Genomic DNA, 18598 nt, shown 5'->3' with positions numbered 1-18598 from the left:
TGAAATGTAAAGTTAAAATGCTTCTCTACTTGGAAGCATTAGGAAGCACACCTGCAGTGAACATAAGAGATTTTGGACACAAAATGCTCCTTTCCTTTAATGTTTTAAAAGACACAGGTCTTCAATGCCAACTTTCTCAAAAAGGTGTTTAATAATAACTAGAAAGCCCTGAAAGGGTAATTATACATTGCAGTTCTAAATCTGGCCATAAAACACGATTTAAGAGGAAATTCAATGCAATCTTCACTATGAAGCTTTCAGTCCCCTCTATTACATGAAAGCAATCCATTAAGCAATACACTTACTTGGATGAACACAGTGAAATATATAACTACAAGAGTAGCGGTAATGAACAATTTTTTTCTTGGGAAGAGATTCACTGGAAGTAAGAATGCAAGAGAGAAGCTGCTGGCTCCTCGAAGGCCACTGTAGGAAATAATGAGTTGGTCTTTGAAAGTGAAGGGATATGTTCGGAACTTGTTGCTGATGTAGAAGAGAGCAAATACACCTAGGAAGGTAAAAAAAAACAACAAACAAACAACAAACTATTATTAACCAAGGTGAAAAGGAAAATACTTGAAGCAAAACAACATCTTGGCTCACTAAGCTGTTGGCAGTCTTTTCAGTTTTGGGTTCTTGTGTCTTCTCTTTGACTAACTGTCTGGTTTGCATTAAAAAATCTCCTCGAAAAGACCATGGTTACTACCTGCTTTGCGATTTATATTCATTTATGCAGTTTAAAGTGAGATTAGGGGAAAATATTTACTTTCTATATTTATGATGCACATTTCTTTTCTGAAGTGTTCTGGAGATAAGACAATCCACTGGATGAGAGCTTTTTCTGTGCCTTCCCTTTCAGTATTTCCTGCTTTCTGCACAGTGTCTGCCCAAAGTGTTTGAGCAGTGCTTTACCAACAAGTCCTGCGGACAGGGCTTGAAAGGTAAAGAGTAATAAAATTTTAATTTTTAATCCTCTATCTTATTGTGTCTCTAATTTCGTGTTTATTTCTCAAACTTAATTTCTTTTGTAATGAAAGTTACATTAATCAGAGAGCCTGTGGCTGTGTAAGGACTGCTGCTTTTCTTTACAGAGTATATTCAGCAATCTGCTTGATTTAATCTTCATCTCCCATAAGAAACGTTTCCTGTTTTGTGTGGAGACTTAAATTTCTGAAGTAAAAGCTGAAAAATGCTAATAATTACTGGTATTATTTATTATTTTATTAAACTCATTGCACTATTATATGTAAGGCCAGTAGCAGTACCCTGTTGTGCAGGTTGCTGGATACTGCTCTATATAAGACCTTTTTGGCTACTTATAGCTATGTTAGAGATCAGCTACTCAAATTGAAACTACGTATGTAAAGTATCACACTCAGGACAATTCTCTTTACTCAAGCTTCAGGCAAATTCATGTAATCATTTTAGCAAATAAATTTAGCAGAAAATATTTCAACCATCCTCTGGAAAGCTCTAGCACTCCCCTTGCTGTCTGAGAGCAGGATGGACATACAGCAGCAAAATAGCTTTTGCATCAGGAGAGCATTTTTCTGTCTCGGTTGTATGGATGTTCCAGTATGGACTCTGAAAGTAAGCCTTTAAAAACCTAGAGGCCACGCTTGGTCCAGGATTAGCAAGAAAATACTTAGTTATTTTTCTTTTGCTGTCAGCCCACAGGAATTATATTGCCTTTATCACCGAGTACTTGTGTTATCGCTATATAATAGAGCTGATCAGACACATGTACTTGAACCCTCACAGGTTTCCTCTTTCTTCTCCCTTGCGTTAAATGCCTTCCTACAGGGTTCCAAGGCTTAAAAGTCAAAGGTCTTGAAATGTGCATGGGTTTTGAATCAATGTCTTTTTTCTGCTCTGGTATTATTTTTGTCTGAAGGGATAAGACACCTGAGAGATTCAAGCAAGAGCACCTTAACCTCAGGTGTTTGATGCCAACACTTATCTGGCCCCAAATGTTAGAGTACTATAGGCTGGAAAGGACCTTTGAAGGTCATCTAGTCAAAGTCCTTATCAAGGCAGAGCTAATCAGATCAGGTTGTTCAAAGTTTCAGTCAAGTCTTGAATGCTTTCAGAAATAGAGAGCTGGGCCACTGCTGCAATACTGGTTCAGCCTCATGTTAAGAAATGGGTTCCTACTGTCTATCCTGAATTTACATGTTCCAGCTTGTGTCTGTTCCTTCTTGTCCTGTTGCTTTTCACCTCTGAGAAGTGTCTGTCTCCATCGTCTTTCTCCTCTGACTGGGCACTTGTAGAATGTAATGTCTCTTCTGTGCTATATCTCCCTCAGGCTGCATAGACTCAGCACTCAGACTCAATCTGTATATCCAGTGCTCCAGGCTCTGACTAGGTTGGTGACCTCTGCTGAACTTGATCCAGAACCTCTGTGTCCTTCCTATACTGGGGAACCCAGAACTGGAGAAACTGCTCTGGAAACACACATTTCCACCAGTGCTGAAGAGATGGGAAGAAACACTCCCCTAGACCTGCTGGCTACACACTTGCTGATGTAGCCCAGAACACTGTTTGTCTTCTTTGTCACAAGAACATAATTCTGACTTGCGTCCAACCTGTTACCTACCAGGCCAGGTCCTTTTCTGTAGGGCTGCTTACTAGACTCCAACCCTAAACTAGTGCATGAAGTTATTGCAAGCCACACGTAAGTCCTTGTACGTGCTCTTGAATGCAATGAGCTTCTGTCAGCCTATTTTTCCAGCCTTCCCAGGTCCCTTTGAATGGAAACCATCCAGAATATTGACTGCTCTTTGCAGTTTGGTGCCAGCCACCAACTTTCTCAGTGTGCACTCCCTTCCATTATCCAGGTCATTAATGAAGACATTAAAACAATATTGGTCTCTGTAGTGAGCTCTGAGGGATGCCATTAGTGACCAGCTAGACCAGTATTTTGAGCTCATGTTATCAACCACATTATCAACCACTTCAACTGGCCAAAATCTGCTTTTTGAAGTCCAGGGTTGTAATTCTGCTGTTTGTTGGCTTGATCACTCCTCTCCGGATCTTAGCATCCACAGTCTCATAGTTACTGCAGCTAAGGCTGCCCTCAGTCTTCAGCTATTTCTTCCTTCTTTGTGCATGGTAGGAAAGACAAAGCATATCCTTCAGCTAATTCATCAACCACTTTCCATCAAACATCCTTTGCCTTTTCCTTTCAACCCTTTTTGCTTTTCCTTCAGCATACAGCTGGCCCTGACAAGTCACCTGCAGGTCTTATTCCTCCTCAGTACTGCAGCAGATGTTGCAGGACCAATGCCCAGAGGTAAAGCCTGTATGTAAAGGAAATATAGACAAGGCCTGAAGGCTGGAGGAGATGGTGGCAGGTGACCAATATGGATTTCTGCCCCACAGGAGACCTCAGAGGGGCCTTCTTTGATTAGAAATGAAACAGGGGGGAAATAACCTACTAGCTTAGTTACCCAAGGTAGATGCTTAAATGTCAGTGCTCAGAATATGTCCTCCAAGGCCACCTGATGGAATATTTGGATTTCTCATTTTCTTTAAAAATATAAATTGCTCTGAAAAAAAATACAGGGGTGGGGAAGCGCAACTCAAGACAAAACAAAATAACAACAAAAACAAAACAAAAACAAAACAAAACAAAACAAAAAAACCCGATCCAAAACTAAGATGGCCAGTTGAGGTACTCAGAAGTTAAAAAATGTTGGAAATAAGGTTGCCTGCAGAATTGCATTTTTGGCCTTCTCATGTGTACTACTTACAAAACATCTTTACACCTTTCATTCCGAAAGCATTGTTCACTCCTATTTTTAATTAAAGTGACAAATAACAGTGGCTGAGTAAGGGATGTTATAATTCATCACTTCTCCAAGCGTACATGTGTTTGTTTCCTCTTGCAGCATCTGTAACTTAAGACCATGCAGAATAAAGCCTTCAGGTTCAAAAAGGATGGCATAATTCATAGGCAACACATCTGAAATAGACCCCTATTTGTTTGGGTTTCCCCCCATTCCCCTATTTTTCATGTGTAGATTTGTGAAATTAACTTCCCAGTAAAATAAGCCTAGCAAATTTGCTATTAAACTGGTTATGCCAGTCTGCACAGACTTCCCTAACATACCTTTGCATCAAAGGGTTTCTCTCAGAGGTGCACAGAAGGTTGCCTGCAAAAGCTGACTTACTCAGTGTCCGCCAAATGAGGCAGAAGAGCAGGGTGAAGCAAATGAAGGCCCAGTTCCACTCATGGTTTTTCCCCACTGTAGACACTCCCATGAATACAAAAATCAGGGTCTCGCTGACACTGCTCAGCATCTTCATGAAATATTTTATTGTAGTATAGGAATTCTGGGAAACGTTCTCCTCCACGTATTTTTTCATTGTCACTGCACATGATGTCATCCTGTACCAGGGAAAACATCAAGATCAGCCACAACCTGGCTTTTTCTTTCATTTAAGAACAACCTCAGCTTTCATATCTGCACTTTCTGTTACCAGTCCCTGACCTTCCTAATATCAAGAAGCTTTTTATTTCTTCAGTAACGTTAGCTATTTCATTAGATAGAAGAGCATCTTCATTCAACTTTACAAATCCATTTTGCATATAGGAAAAAGGAAACAAACCAGTCAGCCTTGCAGGCAAGGAAGCCAGGGTATCATGTTTCAGTTCAAAGTCCATTATATCCTGAATGCTTAATGCACAAGCCACCAAGAACCAAATATTTGAGTCTCAAACAAAGGGCAAGTCAGTTTTATACTAGCCTGTGTTTAGAGGTATATAACCAGCCTCTCAGTGATTTTGTTCTTTGAGGTGGCTGATGGTGGTAAGACATCGTAATAGTTCTTATGCTCCCAGCTGCTCCCTGCCAACTAGCTGGCAAGATCAGCAGGGCTAGGATAAGCTTCAGTGACTCAACCCACAGCAGCCCACTGTATACAGCAAGGGGAAATTCAGTTACCCTATAGATCTGTCCTTCCCTTCTCTTATTTATTCAGGGTGTGGGGAATGTGCTAAGGAAGCATATGGATGTTTTTCACCTCTTCACTGTTAATGAAGACTAGAGTCTGCTTCAGAGGCATGAGCAGCCACCTGACACAATTGCTAGTATTAATCACCTGGAGCAGTAGTACTTAGGCAGCCCTACTAAAGGAGGTTTCCTCTTTCCCCCTTTATTTTCCATAGTCATAGGTAATAAATAGTTTGAGTGCTATGCTAGTAACATAGTCCATCATCTATCTAGTTTCTACTGATAGTATTTTAGTCTTTGGGGGCTTCTTCTGATTATATTTTTCCAAACTTGTGAATTCAGAGAATGCTGACTGTTTATTAAGTAACCCTTCGTCCAGCTTCTGCTCATTTAATTTCCACTGAAGAAATCTCAAGGGTATTTTCATGAAGCTGAGACATTTAGCAGGTCCAAGGACACTCTAACACAAGGCCATTAGGAATTAATGTTTAATACTGTTGACTTTCAGAGGCACATGCATAATAGACTTTCATGACCCAAGTGAAAAATTAATGATTTCCTCAATAATTCAGAAGGGTGACAATAAGTTCCCATCCCTAAAACAGGCAATAATTTCCTTAATGAAGCAGTAAGAATAATCTATTATATTAACATTCTTTTATTACTAATAATTTCAGCATTCTAATGAAAATATGAAGCAAAAGAAATAAAGACCCACGTAGTCTAGTGTAAAGAATAGGCAGGGAAGCAGTACTTTGGGCAGTGCAGGTAGGAAAGGGTCCATATGGTATGAGTGCTCACTACATGCTAGGTCTAACCCTGCTCAATTGAAGTTGTTAGTTACCTCAATCAGAGCAAATGTGTTGGATATACAAAACACAGTACAAGAGTCACCTTCTTTATCTAATTGCTCAGGAAAACATGCATCCTGTCTAACTACTTATTTAATATGGCTAAATATTCAAATACTGCTTCCCAGGGCCATCTACAAAGGCTGTTTTTACAAAACCAGTTCTACTCTGAAGCTCAACAAATTGGGGTTGTTCATTCTGGAGGAGTCTCTGAGGAGAACTTATTGCAGCCTTTTCAACATTTAAAGGGTGCTTATGAAAAAGATGGGGTCAAACATTTTAATATGCCCTGTAGCAACAGGACAAGGGGTAATGGTTTTAAACTAAAAGATTTGAGTAGATTTAGACCAGATATAAGGAAGAAATCTTTTACAGTGAAGGTGGTGAAACACAGGAGCATGTTTCCCAGAAAGGCTGTAGATGCCCCATCTGTGGAAACATTCAAGGTCAGTATTGATGGAGCTCTGATCAGCCTGATCTAGTTGAAGATACCCTGGTCAATGCCCCTGGACTAGACAACCTTCAAAGGTCCCTTCCAATCTGAAGTATTCTATGATTCTATGGTTCCACGAAATCAGGGTTTGACAAGTGAAGGTGAGTAAATGCAATCGTCTGAACATCAGCAGCCACACACTTGTATTTGTTAGGTTTAAATTGGTTTGTCCTCAGTAAAGGGGACTCCTTTCTGGATCACCAGTGCCTGCAAGACCTAGCATGCAAGCTCAGAGCTAACACAGGGCATTCAAGGCTGATGCCGCTCAACAGCTAGGCACTGAGCCCGCAGCAGCCAACACCAGCTAGAGAATTTATTACCATCAGGTTCCCATTTCTTTACCCAGCTGAGGAGCTCTTTGTTTGAAATTCATTATTCATTATTTGTTTGAAAATCAGTATTATGTTTGAAATTCACCTCCCAGCAGCTTTCTTGTAAAGTCTCTCACTTTCACCCCTCTTCCTTCCTTTCTCTTCTGACTCCTTTCCTGATGCTGCCCTCTTTCCTTCAGAATCTTCTCATTTACTATGGTCAATAGGCCTTTCAGCTTTCTCGCTGTGGGAAGCAGTTGCTAGCATAACAGCACCATCAAGCTATCCTGATCACATTAAAATATGATCACCAATATCCATATGCATAACTGTATGTATGCATATATACTTCATGTTCTTGGCTGTCTGGTTTTTTCCAGTGTCAGTTCCAATGCTGCTGTACAAATGTAAAGTAATTCCAGTAAAGTCTGTTAGAGCTGATGTTCACAGCTATGCACAAAAGCAGACATTCTTCATTATGTTTGCATACTCATGACTTTTCATCTCTCTTGCAATCTGATGGTGATGCTGCTTAGAAATAAATACAGATACTCTGACCTATTAGCAAATGGTTCTCTCATTCTGCTGATCTTACCAGAGGCAGCAGACAGACGGTGGCAGCACTAGTCACTTCACCCACAGTTTGAGGGTTTTTTTCCAATAGGCAAAAATCTAACAAGTTTCAGAGCAGATATACACTCCTCAGTAGTACATCTATACTTATGCTGACTGTAGGTTTGCATTTCCTAGTTAGCATTGCATTTTACAGATCTTTTAGAAGCCTTCCACTGCAGATCTCTGGAACAGAGATTGAAAATGCCTGTATTGTACCAACCTCATGCAAACCACCTCCTCAAAGTAATAATACTTCCCTCCAGAGGCCATCTGAAAAGCCATCAGAGATACTCACGCCAAAATGCCTGAGATGTAAAGGGTTTCAGCAGACAAGTATGCCAGGTAGCTGAACATGAAGACCAGCAGGGGTTCAATAGCAGAAACGTTATGGGTGAATCGAGTCATGAACGCCGAAACAAATCCAAAGACAATGCCAAACAACATGCCACCTAGCCCCACCACGAAGAAACGAGCGAAGCCAGCAAAGACATCGATGGATTCTATTTCTTCATACCTGTGCATCTGGGTGAAGGCAATGAAGATGTTATATAAAACCTACAAGTGAAAATAAGGAGACAACAGTCAGGTTTCTTGCTGAACTTGGCAGGCTTACTCACCTCATAGCTCTGTGTGTGTGTGAACCCGAAATTGCTTTAAATGGATCAGCAAAGTAACAGTTGAAACCTCAGCTTTCCTTAACAAGTCCCAGAATTGAGGGTCTGTTAACCATTTCAAAAAATAGCAAAACCAGGAAGGGTAGATGGTTACGTAACAAGAGTAAAACTCTGGGGGATTAAATGCAATTCAAGTAACAAAAGAATACTCTTTGTTTTGTTTGTTTTCTGAAAGTAAACTTAACAACTGGTTTTTGTAGCAGATATCTAAAGGCCAGGTGGGTACCTATCAACCTCAGGCTCTACCGTCCATGCTCTCTTTCTGATTCAAGATGGGGCAGGGCAGTGACTAAGAATCACACTTTTGATTTAAATCCCATTTAGATTGTCTATATGATCTGTAGAGTGGACACACTTCATTAGATAGACTGGGGAATGTTAAATGTTTTTCAGTAGTATTTGACACATAAAAATCATGAATCCCTGAGAATTGGGAAAGAAGCAGTAGAGGGAAGGCAAGGCAAAGCAAGGGAAATATGGAAGCCTCAGTTTCATATTGACTCTAGCTAGATAGATACAGCCTCTCTATCTTCACAATACAGGAACTCTGTCTTTATTGCGAAGTGGGGATCAAAAGCACTTTAAATGGCCTAAAGACCCTTCACACATATATTTTGACTAGAAACCTTGAAATTACAAAAATAAAAAGAATGTCAGATTAAAAGAAAGAATTAATTTCCTACATTGTATAATTTGGCCTGTAAAGGTGATTTAATTTAGATCAGATAAGTTTGGCATTACCAATAATTCCTTTTCAGCAGAAATTTGTGATGAAAAATCTTCAGTATATTCTACTTTCATCCATCTTCTAGAAAATAATAGAAAGTTTCCACAATAATAGGTGTTATAGCAACAAAAATGTCTTAGAGGTTGCTGACAGTTGGTTAATATTAAGTCCTGTCAGATCTGTTTACAGGGAGTGTGTAACACATAAAAGTCACCTTTCAGTTTCCAAGAGAATTCAGGGGATATTTAAAGACACCACCTCTTCAAAGTTGTTGCACCAAAACATTAGCTCAAAAATGCAAAATAGACCAAAACAATTTGCCTTATCTGATTTTCTTTGGTCTTCCTTCTTCATATAGTTAATAAAGGAAGACTATTAAGAAGATTAAAGCAGATATTTGCAGGTAGAAGGGTCAGGCTCATCAGGATAATAATTATTCCCCAGCTACTATCTAACCTTAAATTGCTGCTGGGAACATATGACCTTGAGCTGTCACACAACCTGTTCTCATTGCTAAGATTTCTGAGGAACTGACAAAGCACAACATAACGTTTCAAAGGAGAAAATATCCAGAACTGCTTTTTACTGATAGCTATGTATAAAATAGGACTCTTCAGTGACAGATAAGGAAAAGAGGGTTCATTTCTCTACAGTAAGTACCCCCTTACTGTACTTACCATACAGGTTTTAATTACAAAGCCTGTTTTCTCTCTGTCCTCCCTTTCTTGCAGACTTCAACATTTTCCTAAGACTTGTGATTCTTTAGAAAAAATACCAAGGCATGAATCTATTCTGACTTATGTGTAAAGCAAATTATCCTCAGGAAATTACTTAGTAATTTTTTCTCCCTTTTTCTGGTTCCTAAAGTGTTTATATGATATAATTGGTTGACATAATTTTCACTTTTTAATAACTTTTTTTTTTGAGTAAACTGTTCTATACAACGTCCTGAACTGCATCATACAAATAAAGATCCATTTAGAATCATAGAATCGTGGAATAGTTTGGGTTGGAAGGCACCTTCATAGGTCGTCTAGTCCAACCTGCCCTGCAATGAGCAGGGGCATCTTCAGCTAGATCAGGTTACCCAGAACCACATGCAACCTGGCCCTGAAAGTCTCCAGGGATGGTGCATCCACCACCTCTCTGGGCAACCCGTGCCAGTGTTTTACCACTCTCATTGTAAAATATTTCTTCATCACATCCAGCCTGAATCTCTCGTCTTTTAGTTTGAAACCATCATCCATTGTCCTGTCACAACAGGTCCTGCTAAAAAGTCTCTCACCATCTTTCTTTATAGGCCCTGTTAAGTACTGAAAGGCTGCAATTAGGTTTACCCGGAGCCTTTTCTTCTCTCGGCTGAGAAGAAAAATGAGACTGTCTATATAGGAGAGGTGATCCATCCCTCTGATAATTTTTGTGGCCCTCCTCTGAACCCTCTCCAAAAGGTCCATGTCTTTCCTGTACTGAGGACTCCAGAGCTGGATGCAGTATCCCAGGTGGGTTCTCACTAGAGCAGATTAGACACTGTGGTGTTTATGCCAATAAATTGAGTATTATAATTTTTACATGGTAGGAAAGCCTGAATCAGCTTAGGATGCCTTTGTTCACCCAGTGAAGGGATGTATCGATAGCTGGCCTCATTTAACAACTGTGAGAACATCAGGCATTGTTTTTTTTGGAGGGGACATTACCATGTAGTGGTATACCACTGGGTGGCTGTTTGAGCTAGCGAGAGGAAGAGACAGCGTGACACTGTCGCCCACAGGGGACCTCCCCAGGGACAGGTCCCTGCTCTGGCAGTCTATATGATACATACATTGCACATACCATCCACATCAGAAGCTCTGGAAAAAAAGCAGCCGTCTTAACCGCCAACACAAGCAGCCTTGATAACTCTTTCTTTCCATCCTGATAACTCTTCCTGACCACATGTATTCACTTTTACTCTGAACACAGTGGGTCAGCTTCAACAACCAGAGAAGAGAATATCTTCATCCTCCTTCCTAGCACCCATATATCCCAGTGGTCAAAGCCTTTCTCAGGAACATCCAAGAGTAAATTCAAATCTCCTCAAATAAATAAATTTATTTTACTTGCATCTCCATCACACAGTAGATTTCTTTAACTGCTCTGCTACTGCATACAAAGAAGAGAGGGCACCATTAGGAAAAAATGGTTACTGCCACTTCATTTTGACTACAGTATGAGGCATAGGTGTTCTCAGCGTTTCTAAAATCAGGCCTCAGAGATGAAGTAGTAAGGGGAAATATTCTGTTTCCTCATGCACACAGGTGTTCAGCTCCTGTTGAGACAGAAATGGTCTGTGTACATGTGGGAACACAGTTTCCGATGCCTGAAACACTTCCCAGCAAAATCACGTCCTCCAGCTGTGGTCAGGTTTGAATGAAATCTGCACTGGATTTAACATCACCACTGTTTTGAACAGGGCTTTGAAACTGCACTAGCATATGACACATGCTAGGACCAGTCCTGGGTCCTGTTGCTGTCTGCGCTTTGCTGATGCTGTCAGCTTAGAAGCAACTGGAACAAGAAGAAATTAACAGGACCTAGAGCCTTTTTGTTCCACACATAGACATAGCCCTACTGAGGAGAATAGGAAAAGGTACAAATGGGTAAAAAAGGTAAATTATGAACTTTTGTCCCCGTCCCTTAAGTCAAATGCGTAACTCCTAAGTCATGATTTGCATTCCGCAGCCTGTAATTTTGAAAAAAAAAAAAAATATACCAGGATATTGAACTAAATGTAGGAGAAGGAGCTGTTGTTGCCTCTAATAATACACAAGTTCAGAAATTTCATACCAGCTTTTCCTACTGGGGAAAAAAAAACTATGTTCAAGCTGATAAGCAGACTGGAGAGAATCAGGGGATATTTGTATTTAAACAACATAAAAAGTATGTATGCTTAATATATCTTGGTGATATTATCTTTTTAAACACATAGAGTTAACTTGAAGGAAACTGTTAAGAGAAAAAAGGGAGGAACTGAGACACCTGAGATACACAGTTTTAAAGCCTTTAAAAAGCAAGAGGGGTATCAGAGAGGAGAAATACACCTACTGGACTCCATACAGATGGCAGTTACTTCAGTATCCTCAAACATGAAGCTAGGTAGAGATTCTGAAGATCTGAATGTACTGAAAATGGATGAGATGTGGGTGATGCACAGATGCATCAGCAAGAGCTGACAAACTGATTGCAACACAGCAGCTGTGAGAAGAGCCCCAAAGATGAGAGGATGTGGGGCACATGGAAGTCACAGTGGTGTAGCCAGTACTCCTTCTGTACAGCCCTTTCATCTCTTTTGCTGACTTATCTAGTGTTGCTGAGGAATGCCTACAAACCAGTGTTCTTAAAGGCTTTCTGTCACTACATATTTATGCTGTAGCAGGATGCTGACTGAAAGCTCATGTAAATACTATGAGTTGGATCCACATCATAAATAACAGCTGGGAACAAAGGGAAGGCAATGTAGAAAGCCAGTCAAAAAAAGGACGAAACAACCTTTTCCAGTGTTAGGAAGAGGTATTATTTTTTGAGGTCTGCATGTGAAGGAACCAAGAAGGCAGGTGAAAGTAATAGATGCATTTGGATTATTTTGTTACAACTGTAATACACAAGCAGTTTGCATGTAAAGTTAAGTAACATTTATTCCTTAGTTCTACATCAGCCCTACATCTCTGATTTACCAAGAAGGGTTTGCAAGAAATGACTTCATTCCTTTTCGTTTTTGCATTGCTCATAAGCTGCACTTCTCCCATGAAGCCTTTCAGCAGTGAACTCTGTACAGATTGTAAAGTCCAAGTTGCACTGTACCTCATGTATAACAGCATCTGAATAGTTTTTATGTTCTAGATTCCTGTGATTAAATTCTGTAAAGATCTTATCTAGCAAGACTCCTTAACCTGCAGTTAACTTGCAGCACATTAACAGTCCTGTTAGTTTCTGTGCAGTGAATTTCCTGCTTGAAATCTCTTCCTTGAAAAACACGTCTTCTAAGTGACTTTGTCAGTTGCAGTTTGCAGGTAGAATTTCAGGTTGCTCCAAGTTTTAGCAAACTTTTAGAAAAGTATTAACAAGATAAGTTCTGAAAAAAACATTTTTTTCATATTAAAAAACCCAAAACACACCCAAAACAACCAAACAAACAAAGCCCCAACAAACAAAATCTCTTCTATTCCCGAAGCACTGTTTCTGGACACTTAAGGCATCCAAGAAAGGTGAATATTTTTCAGATATTAATTTTTTACTGATAGAAACATGGTTATGCAAAGTTATTAGTGGCTTCTGGATTTCCTGTCTAAGGTCTCTGGGGAATTTCCTAGGAGAAGCAGGAGGAAGGAATGCAGCACCCAGAGGTTGTTCGCATCTGGTTTGGTTGGGTTTTTTTGCAGAGTGCTTCTCTACGGTGTGTGACAAGGAGGTCTCCTGTGTTTTTATCCCTGCTGCGGAATGTTAAGCAGTACAATGTCTTTAAGCAGTAGAATATTCTATTTACCTGCTTGCACAATAACAAGAATTTTTTTCTAGGTTTTACACTGATCCTACCAGCAAAACCAGCCTTAGCTTATCTATTCACTTAAGTGAATGCACAAGCAAGATGTGGTCTATGCTTCCCTCTCCTATCGGATCTAACACAATATGCTTTTTAAAGAGTTAATATAAGATGTAATCTTTGCATACATTAAAATTATTTGTGTGTGATGGAATAGAGTATCCACAACATAAATAATGTATCTAGGATCAACTTAGAGCTGCTCTTGTCCTTTGCCAAATAACCCTACAAGCCACAAGAGCCTAAAGAAGGGAAGACAAGGAGTAGAAAGAAACTCACCACAGTGATTCCATCATTTAGCAATGATTCTCCAAAGATCATCATGTAGAGCTGCTCATTAACAGAGGCTTCTTCGAAAACTACCAGAGCTGCCACAGGATCCACAGCTGAAATCATGCTGCCAAAGAGCAGGTTCTGCAGCAGGTCCAGGTCAGTCAGGCCAAAGGCTTCTATTTGGCAGATCGCATAGAGGGAGAAGCCAATTCCAAATGAGTTTAGCAGAGATCCCAGCAAAGACCACCACAGGATGGACCCAAAGTTTTCAAAAAATGGGCGAGTTGGCATGAAATAACCCTCTTCTAGGATAATGGGTGGAAGGAGATACAAAAAGTAAATACTTGAGTCCATCACCGGTGGAGATTTGTGATCTGAAGCAAAAATGATCGCTCCTACTAGTGCTCCAATGACAATCAGGATGCAGCTTTCAGGCATGAGTCTGGGTAATCGGTGATAGAGGTGGAAACCTTGAATAAAACATTAGGGTATTATTCCAATTTAAATTAACTTGATGTCGGACAGATGTTTTGCCTGCCTTCAAATACTTTGTCGGCAGACAGCCAGATATTGTTCTTTATATTATGAATGTAAAAACAGGCAGTACCATTCCCTTCAAAATTAAACATTCCCAGACATGTACTTCTAAAGCAGAGGAAGAGTTTGGCAATAAATCTCTTGTCTACCTGCTCCCCCACTCTCAACTTCTGAGCAAGTGTGACTGAGTCTAAGCTCTACTTTTAAGAATGCAGAAACTTCTTTGAAATTGTACTCCACAAATTGGAAAGAAAGCATTCTTCAAGAGTCCTTGCTGCCAAACTGCTACCTCTGAGGCACAGTGTTGTCCCTCCATCTCAAAGACACCCTCTCCCTGGCTTCAGATTCCAAGGCAGCTTCCCCCTCAGTGCTGTGGAGGGCCACTGGCTGCAGAGCTCCTGCTGGACTTGTGCTGACCAGGAACCTGGAGAAGTCCAAGGGAGAAGCCCAGATGCCATCATCTGCTGAGCTCCCTCCACTTCCAGCACTCCCCTGAAGTATGAAATGGACTCAAGGCTATCCACAGAGGGGCTGAGTACTCATGAACAATAACATACCCAAAGCAGCAGTAATCAAGCCACAGTAACATAAGGCATTGTACAAGATGACTAACCTTGTATTTCTAGGAAAACTGCTGTTCCTACATAGTGTAAAGAACCCTATGGGTTAGTTTACTGAAAGAAAACTGATGATTTCAGCTGAGCTGAGAGAGCTAACAACAGCAATTAAATATCTGAGAAAATAATGCATCCTAAGGGTTTTATTTTTTTTCCCTTACTAGAATAAAGGTTGAGTCTACACTATAACAAATGAATCAGGCCAAAGAATTTTCAAAGCAGAAAGGTTCAGGCTGCATCCATACAGTCAAATTCTCTTCCCTACTCCAGCAAATAGTGGTCACATCCAAACTGCTTGTGGGAACATATGTCGGCCCACAAGTCTGCCTGGGCACTGCCTGGGAGGTTTGTCAACATGAGTCATAGCTGAGAAGGAATACGCCAGCACTGATGTGGTATGGACAGTCACACACAGCTTCCCAACAGGGTGCTTGGTAATATACAAGCATAGATGTAGCCAAGCTGTTTTACAGAAAAAGGGTCGTACTTACCAGTATAAATGTTGTGGGTATGAATCTCCTGCCCACCTTGATGCACTACTAGTGCAACTGCATTCGCATAATTCTTCCCATCTGACACAAATACTGATACCAATACCAAGATAATGTCTAGCAATGGCTCATCTAGTTACTTTACCAGGAACTGTGTAATCATACTACAAATGAGAGATTCTTTTATTAGAAATTTAAGGAATTATTCAGAATTTACAAGAATGAGAATGAGGCAGACTAATAAACCTTTAAATCCAGTGGCTGTGTCTCCATGCCTGAGGCTAGGTCAACCTTCATTCCATAACTCCAGAAGTTAATACCATGACTGCGCTTTTGTAACCCTTAAATTATCTATGTTAAACACTAAAGAAAAAGAAAAATATTTTTATAACATTTTAAATAATATATTTTGGAGATTATTTGAAATACTGAAAAGTATATTAACATCATAACTCCACTCATCTACTTTTCTAATTAAAAGTATCTCATTCAAGTCTTTTGTCAGTTTTACAGGATAAGGGGATTGTTTTGGCTTTCAAGGTCTCAGAAATGTTTCCCACCCTGGAATCCTGAAATCTGGAAAGAAGATGATGACTGAATAGAACACTGAAAAGTTTAACAGTTTGGAAATCTTCTTCCCTAGGTAGCCAGATTATTCAGACTAACTCTTCCTACCAAATAGATTTTGAGTCAGCAGCTCCACATTTTTCAATGAAAATAATATTATTAGAAAAGCCCTGGCTAAGGAACAGGCCTGCTCTGGGGGATGTCACACAGTTCTTCTATAACATCTGTTTCTTGCTCAAACCAAGAACATTATAATACAGCAAGTGCTGTGCCTTTATGGATGATGAATAAAGAAATTGATCAATATGCTCACTGCTATTGTCACATTCTGCTGACACCATAACAGCAGACTTGACTTGTGAAAGTTTTTATTATTATTTTAGCAGTGAATAATTTATTTATAGGAACTGGATTGAGATCATCAGCTATTATAAAGCTGACAAATCATGGTCAGTGACAATTTTTGTCAACTGTGTGACTGTGTCAACTGTGTGACTATGACATGAAAAATGTTTATTTTCAGGCCACCTCCAGAAAATCATTGGTCCCACCTCACAGTCTGTTCCATAGTAACATCTGAAAATCCCATGGAGAGATCAAAAGGACAGGGAGATCACGTGTGCAGCTCTTCACCTTAGTACTATCTTCTTCATTTGTTTGATGTTGCTGCATTAATTCTGAATGGTCCAAATAATTTGAACCCAGTCATGCAAACATGTATGACACATGGTGAGCCATTTTTTACTATGTTCATCGCAGTTCCTATCTCCCCATGAGTTGTCTTTCTTCATTCAGATACCTACGGGGAGTTCTAATAGAAGCTAGATGTATTGGTATATACTAAAAAGGCACTTACCCTACATTTCTAATGACCTACACTCAGACTCTCAGTCTCTCTCCTCCAATGTTACTTTCTGAGCAACTATAAATAGCAAACATGCAAAACAAAGACTCAAAGGGAAAAGTTTCCTATTATTTACACAATGGAAGAATTCTCCCCAGTTTTCTCCCCCAAATTCAATTCACTTGAAGCCTCAGCTGGTGTTACTGATTTCTACAGCCGTGGCATGGTGTAGATTCTGGAACTTGTGACATTTAAAAACTAGAAAAAGGGATGGACAGCACTGTGTAGGGCAGCTCCATTGCTGCTCACTGACATAGACAACCCAGGAGACAGGAGGGTTAGAGGTCGTATGTTTACCTAAGTAATCTGGAAGCATTCAGAGCTAGAATTCTATCATTGCCATGGTAATGAACACACCTGTTCTTTTGAGGACAGAAGCTGTAAAAACAATACGAGCTACAAAGTGCATGGAAGATACTTGGTTACGTGGTATGTTTTTAACTTCTTGCTGAGGTAGGATGACCCAAGATCCCATTTTCTACTTACCTATTTTTGCAAGAGAGGCAAGGAGGATCCAAAGAGTAACTTCATAGGGAATTTGCACATAGCCATAGTCCACTGTGAAAACATGTAGCCTTGTATCTTGTGAAGAGCCAACAGCCTGATCAGGTTCATAGTGAGGCAAGAAACTGTTGCTCGGGTTGGGCTCATCCACATAAGCCGCAGCAGAACAGCATACCAGACTCAACAGCAAGAGCAACCAGTTCAAAAGCTTTGCACGTGCAAGTGTGGCAGAGCCCATGTCTGCCTCTGTGACAGTTTTATTACAGATACAGCATAGAGTGGGTGCATGAAGGTATGCAACACTCACTCCTGTTGCTTCACGCTGTTCATATCCACAGCTGCTTCTTCCTCAGGGCTGCTTCATTTGCCTTTTAGATGTCGTTTTAAAAGCCCTAATGTGCCTGTCCTGTTCCTTGTATTACAGACGGACCAGAGTTTCTATAAAGATACCGGTTCTGCAGGTTCCTTCAACCTAGATAAACCTCAGCAACAGCATCACCCTGTTAAGGAATAAAAGCCCTTTCTAACTATGTTATTTATCCAGCCATTCTGATTTCTTTTTCCCACTGTCAAAAAAAAATCAGGTAGCAAATACAGCTCAAGTGAATAGGATCAGGTGGGTGAGATGGTGGCACCCTCTGCATGCAGGAGAGCCTACTCCATTCCTTCCTCTTCTGCCCTCACTCCCTGTCTGTCTCCCCAGTGCAACTGGCACCTCAGATACCACCACACTTGGCACTGCTCACTGGTCCTTTCTCAGCTGGGAAGAGAACTGCTTGGCGTGTAAATAAATGTGCTCTGCAGGGCTTACGGTAGGGACATCTGGTGGAGGACCACGCAAATTGCCTTCTTGTTTAGAAACGTGCTCTCTCCCTTAAATTCATGAAAGTAATTTAGCACATAACAACAAAGAAAGAACGAGGTCTGAATTACATCACATGCCTAAAACTCTATCTTGAGTTGTTTTGTATTTGGCATTTGTTTTACTCATGCCAGCAAGGCATTTACTGGAAAATTACTTTATCCTCCCTGAACTCGACATTCACCCGTACAGAATATTCCTTTAAAAGGTCAGCCTCTTCTCTCCTCCACAAAAATTACCATGCTCAGCATTAGGTTAACAAAGTGTATGAACATAGTAGTGTTGATTAAAAGCTGCTTGCAGAAGAGTTGGGGTGGTTTTTTTTCAGTATACTGGTTCTGTTAACAGCAGTTCTTGAAGTCCCTTTCCAACAAGAAATCTGGCAGGTGAACTATTCAATTAGCATTATAAAACAATGATTTTTCAACTTGAAGGCCAAATGAAGTCAGCAGAACACCGAATCAGTGCCTATCCTGCTGAGATTTTCTTAACGCTAACCACTGCATTTGACTTAGCTACAGACACCAAGATGCCTTGAAAGTAAGTGATATGAACCCTGGAGAGTTAGCAGCCAGAGGACTAGAAAAGAAAGACTTCAAAGTCCCTGGAAGTCTACCAGCTGTGACAACGAGGACTTTGAT

The 18598-nt window shown here is 40.3% G+C and overlaps 1 protein-coding gene across 4 annotated transcripts in view; it reads right to left on the bottom strand.

Moving 5' to 3' along the window:
* The window catches only part of SLC9A4 (solute carrier family 9 member A4), a 34990-nt gene extending 16895 nt beyond the window's left edge, over positions 1-18095 (bottom strand). Inside the window, exons 1-5 of one of the 4 annotated variants that reach the window (XR_009729116.1) lie at positions 17078-18094; positions 13482-13945; positions 7521-7780; positions 4173-4390; positions 306-508 (exon numbers count right to left, since the gene is read on the bottom strand). Coding sequence is in view for 2 of the 4 variants with exons in the window: in XM_061377628.1 (XP_061233612.1) it covers positions 306-508; positions 4173-4390; positions 7521-7780; positions 13482-13945; positions 17078-17333 (1401 nt within the window). In the remaining 2 variants the exon portion in view is untranslated. Of the gene's footprint in view, positions 1-305; positions 509-4172; positions 4391-7520; positions 7781-13481; positions 13946-17077 lie in introns of all 4 variants that reach the window. The other 3 variants (XR_009729117.1, XM_061377628.1, XM_061377627.1) reach the window with 3 other exon arrangements.
* Between the last annotated feature and the right edge of the window lie 503 nt (positions 18096-18598).

This window comes from Neopsephotus bourkii, unplaced genomic scaffold (genome assembly GCF_033783945.1).
Source record: "Neopsephotus bourkii isolate Nb327-2 ecotype Australia unplaced genomic scaffold, CSIRO-AGI_Nbou_v1 NB_1760, whole genome shotgun sequence".
Taxonomy (NCBI): domain Eukaryota; kingdom Metazoa; phylum Chordata; class Aves; order Psittaciformes; family Psittacidae; genus Neopsephotus; species Neopsephotus bourkii.
This window is presented reverse-complemented; position numbering and strand designations above follow the sequence as displayed.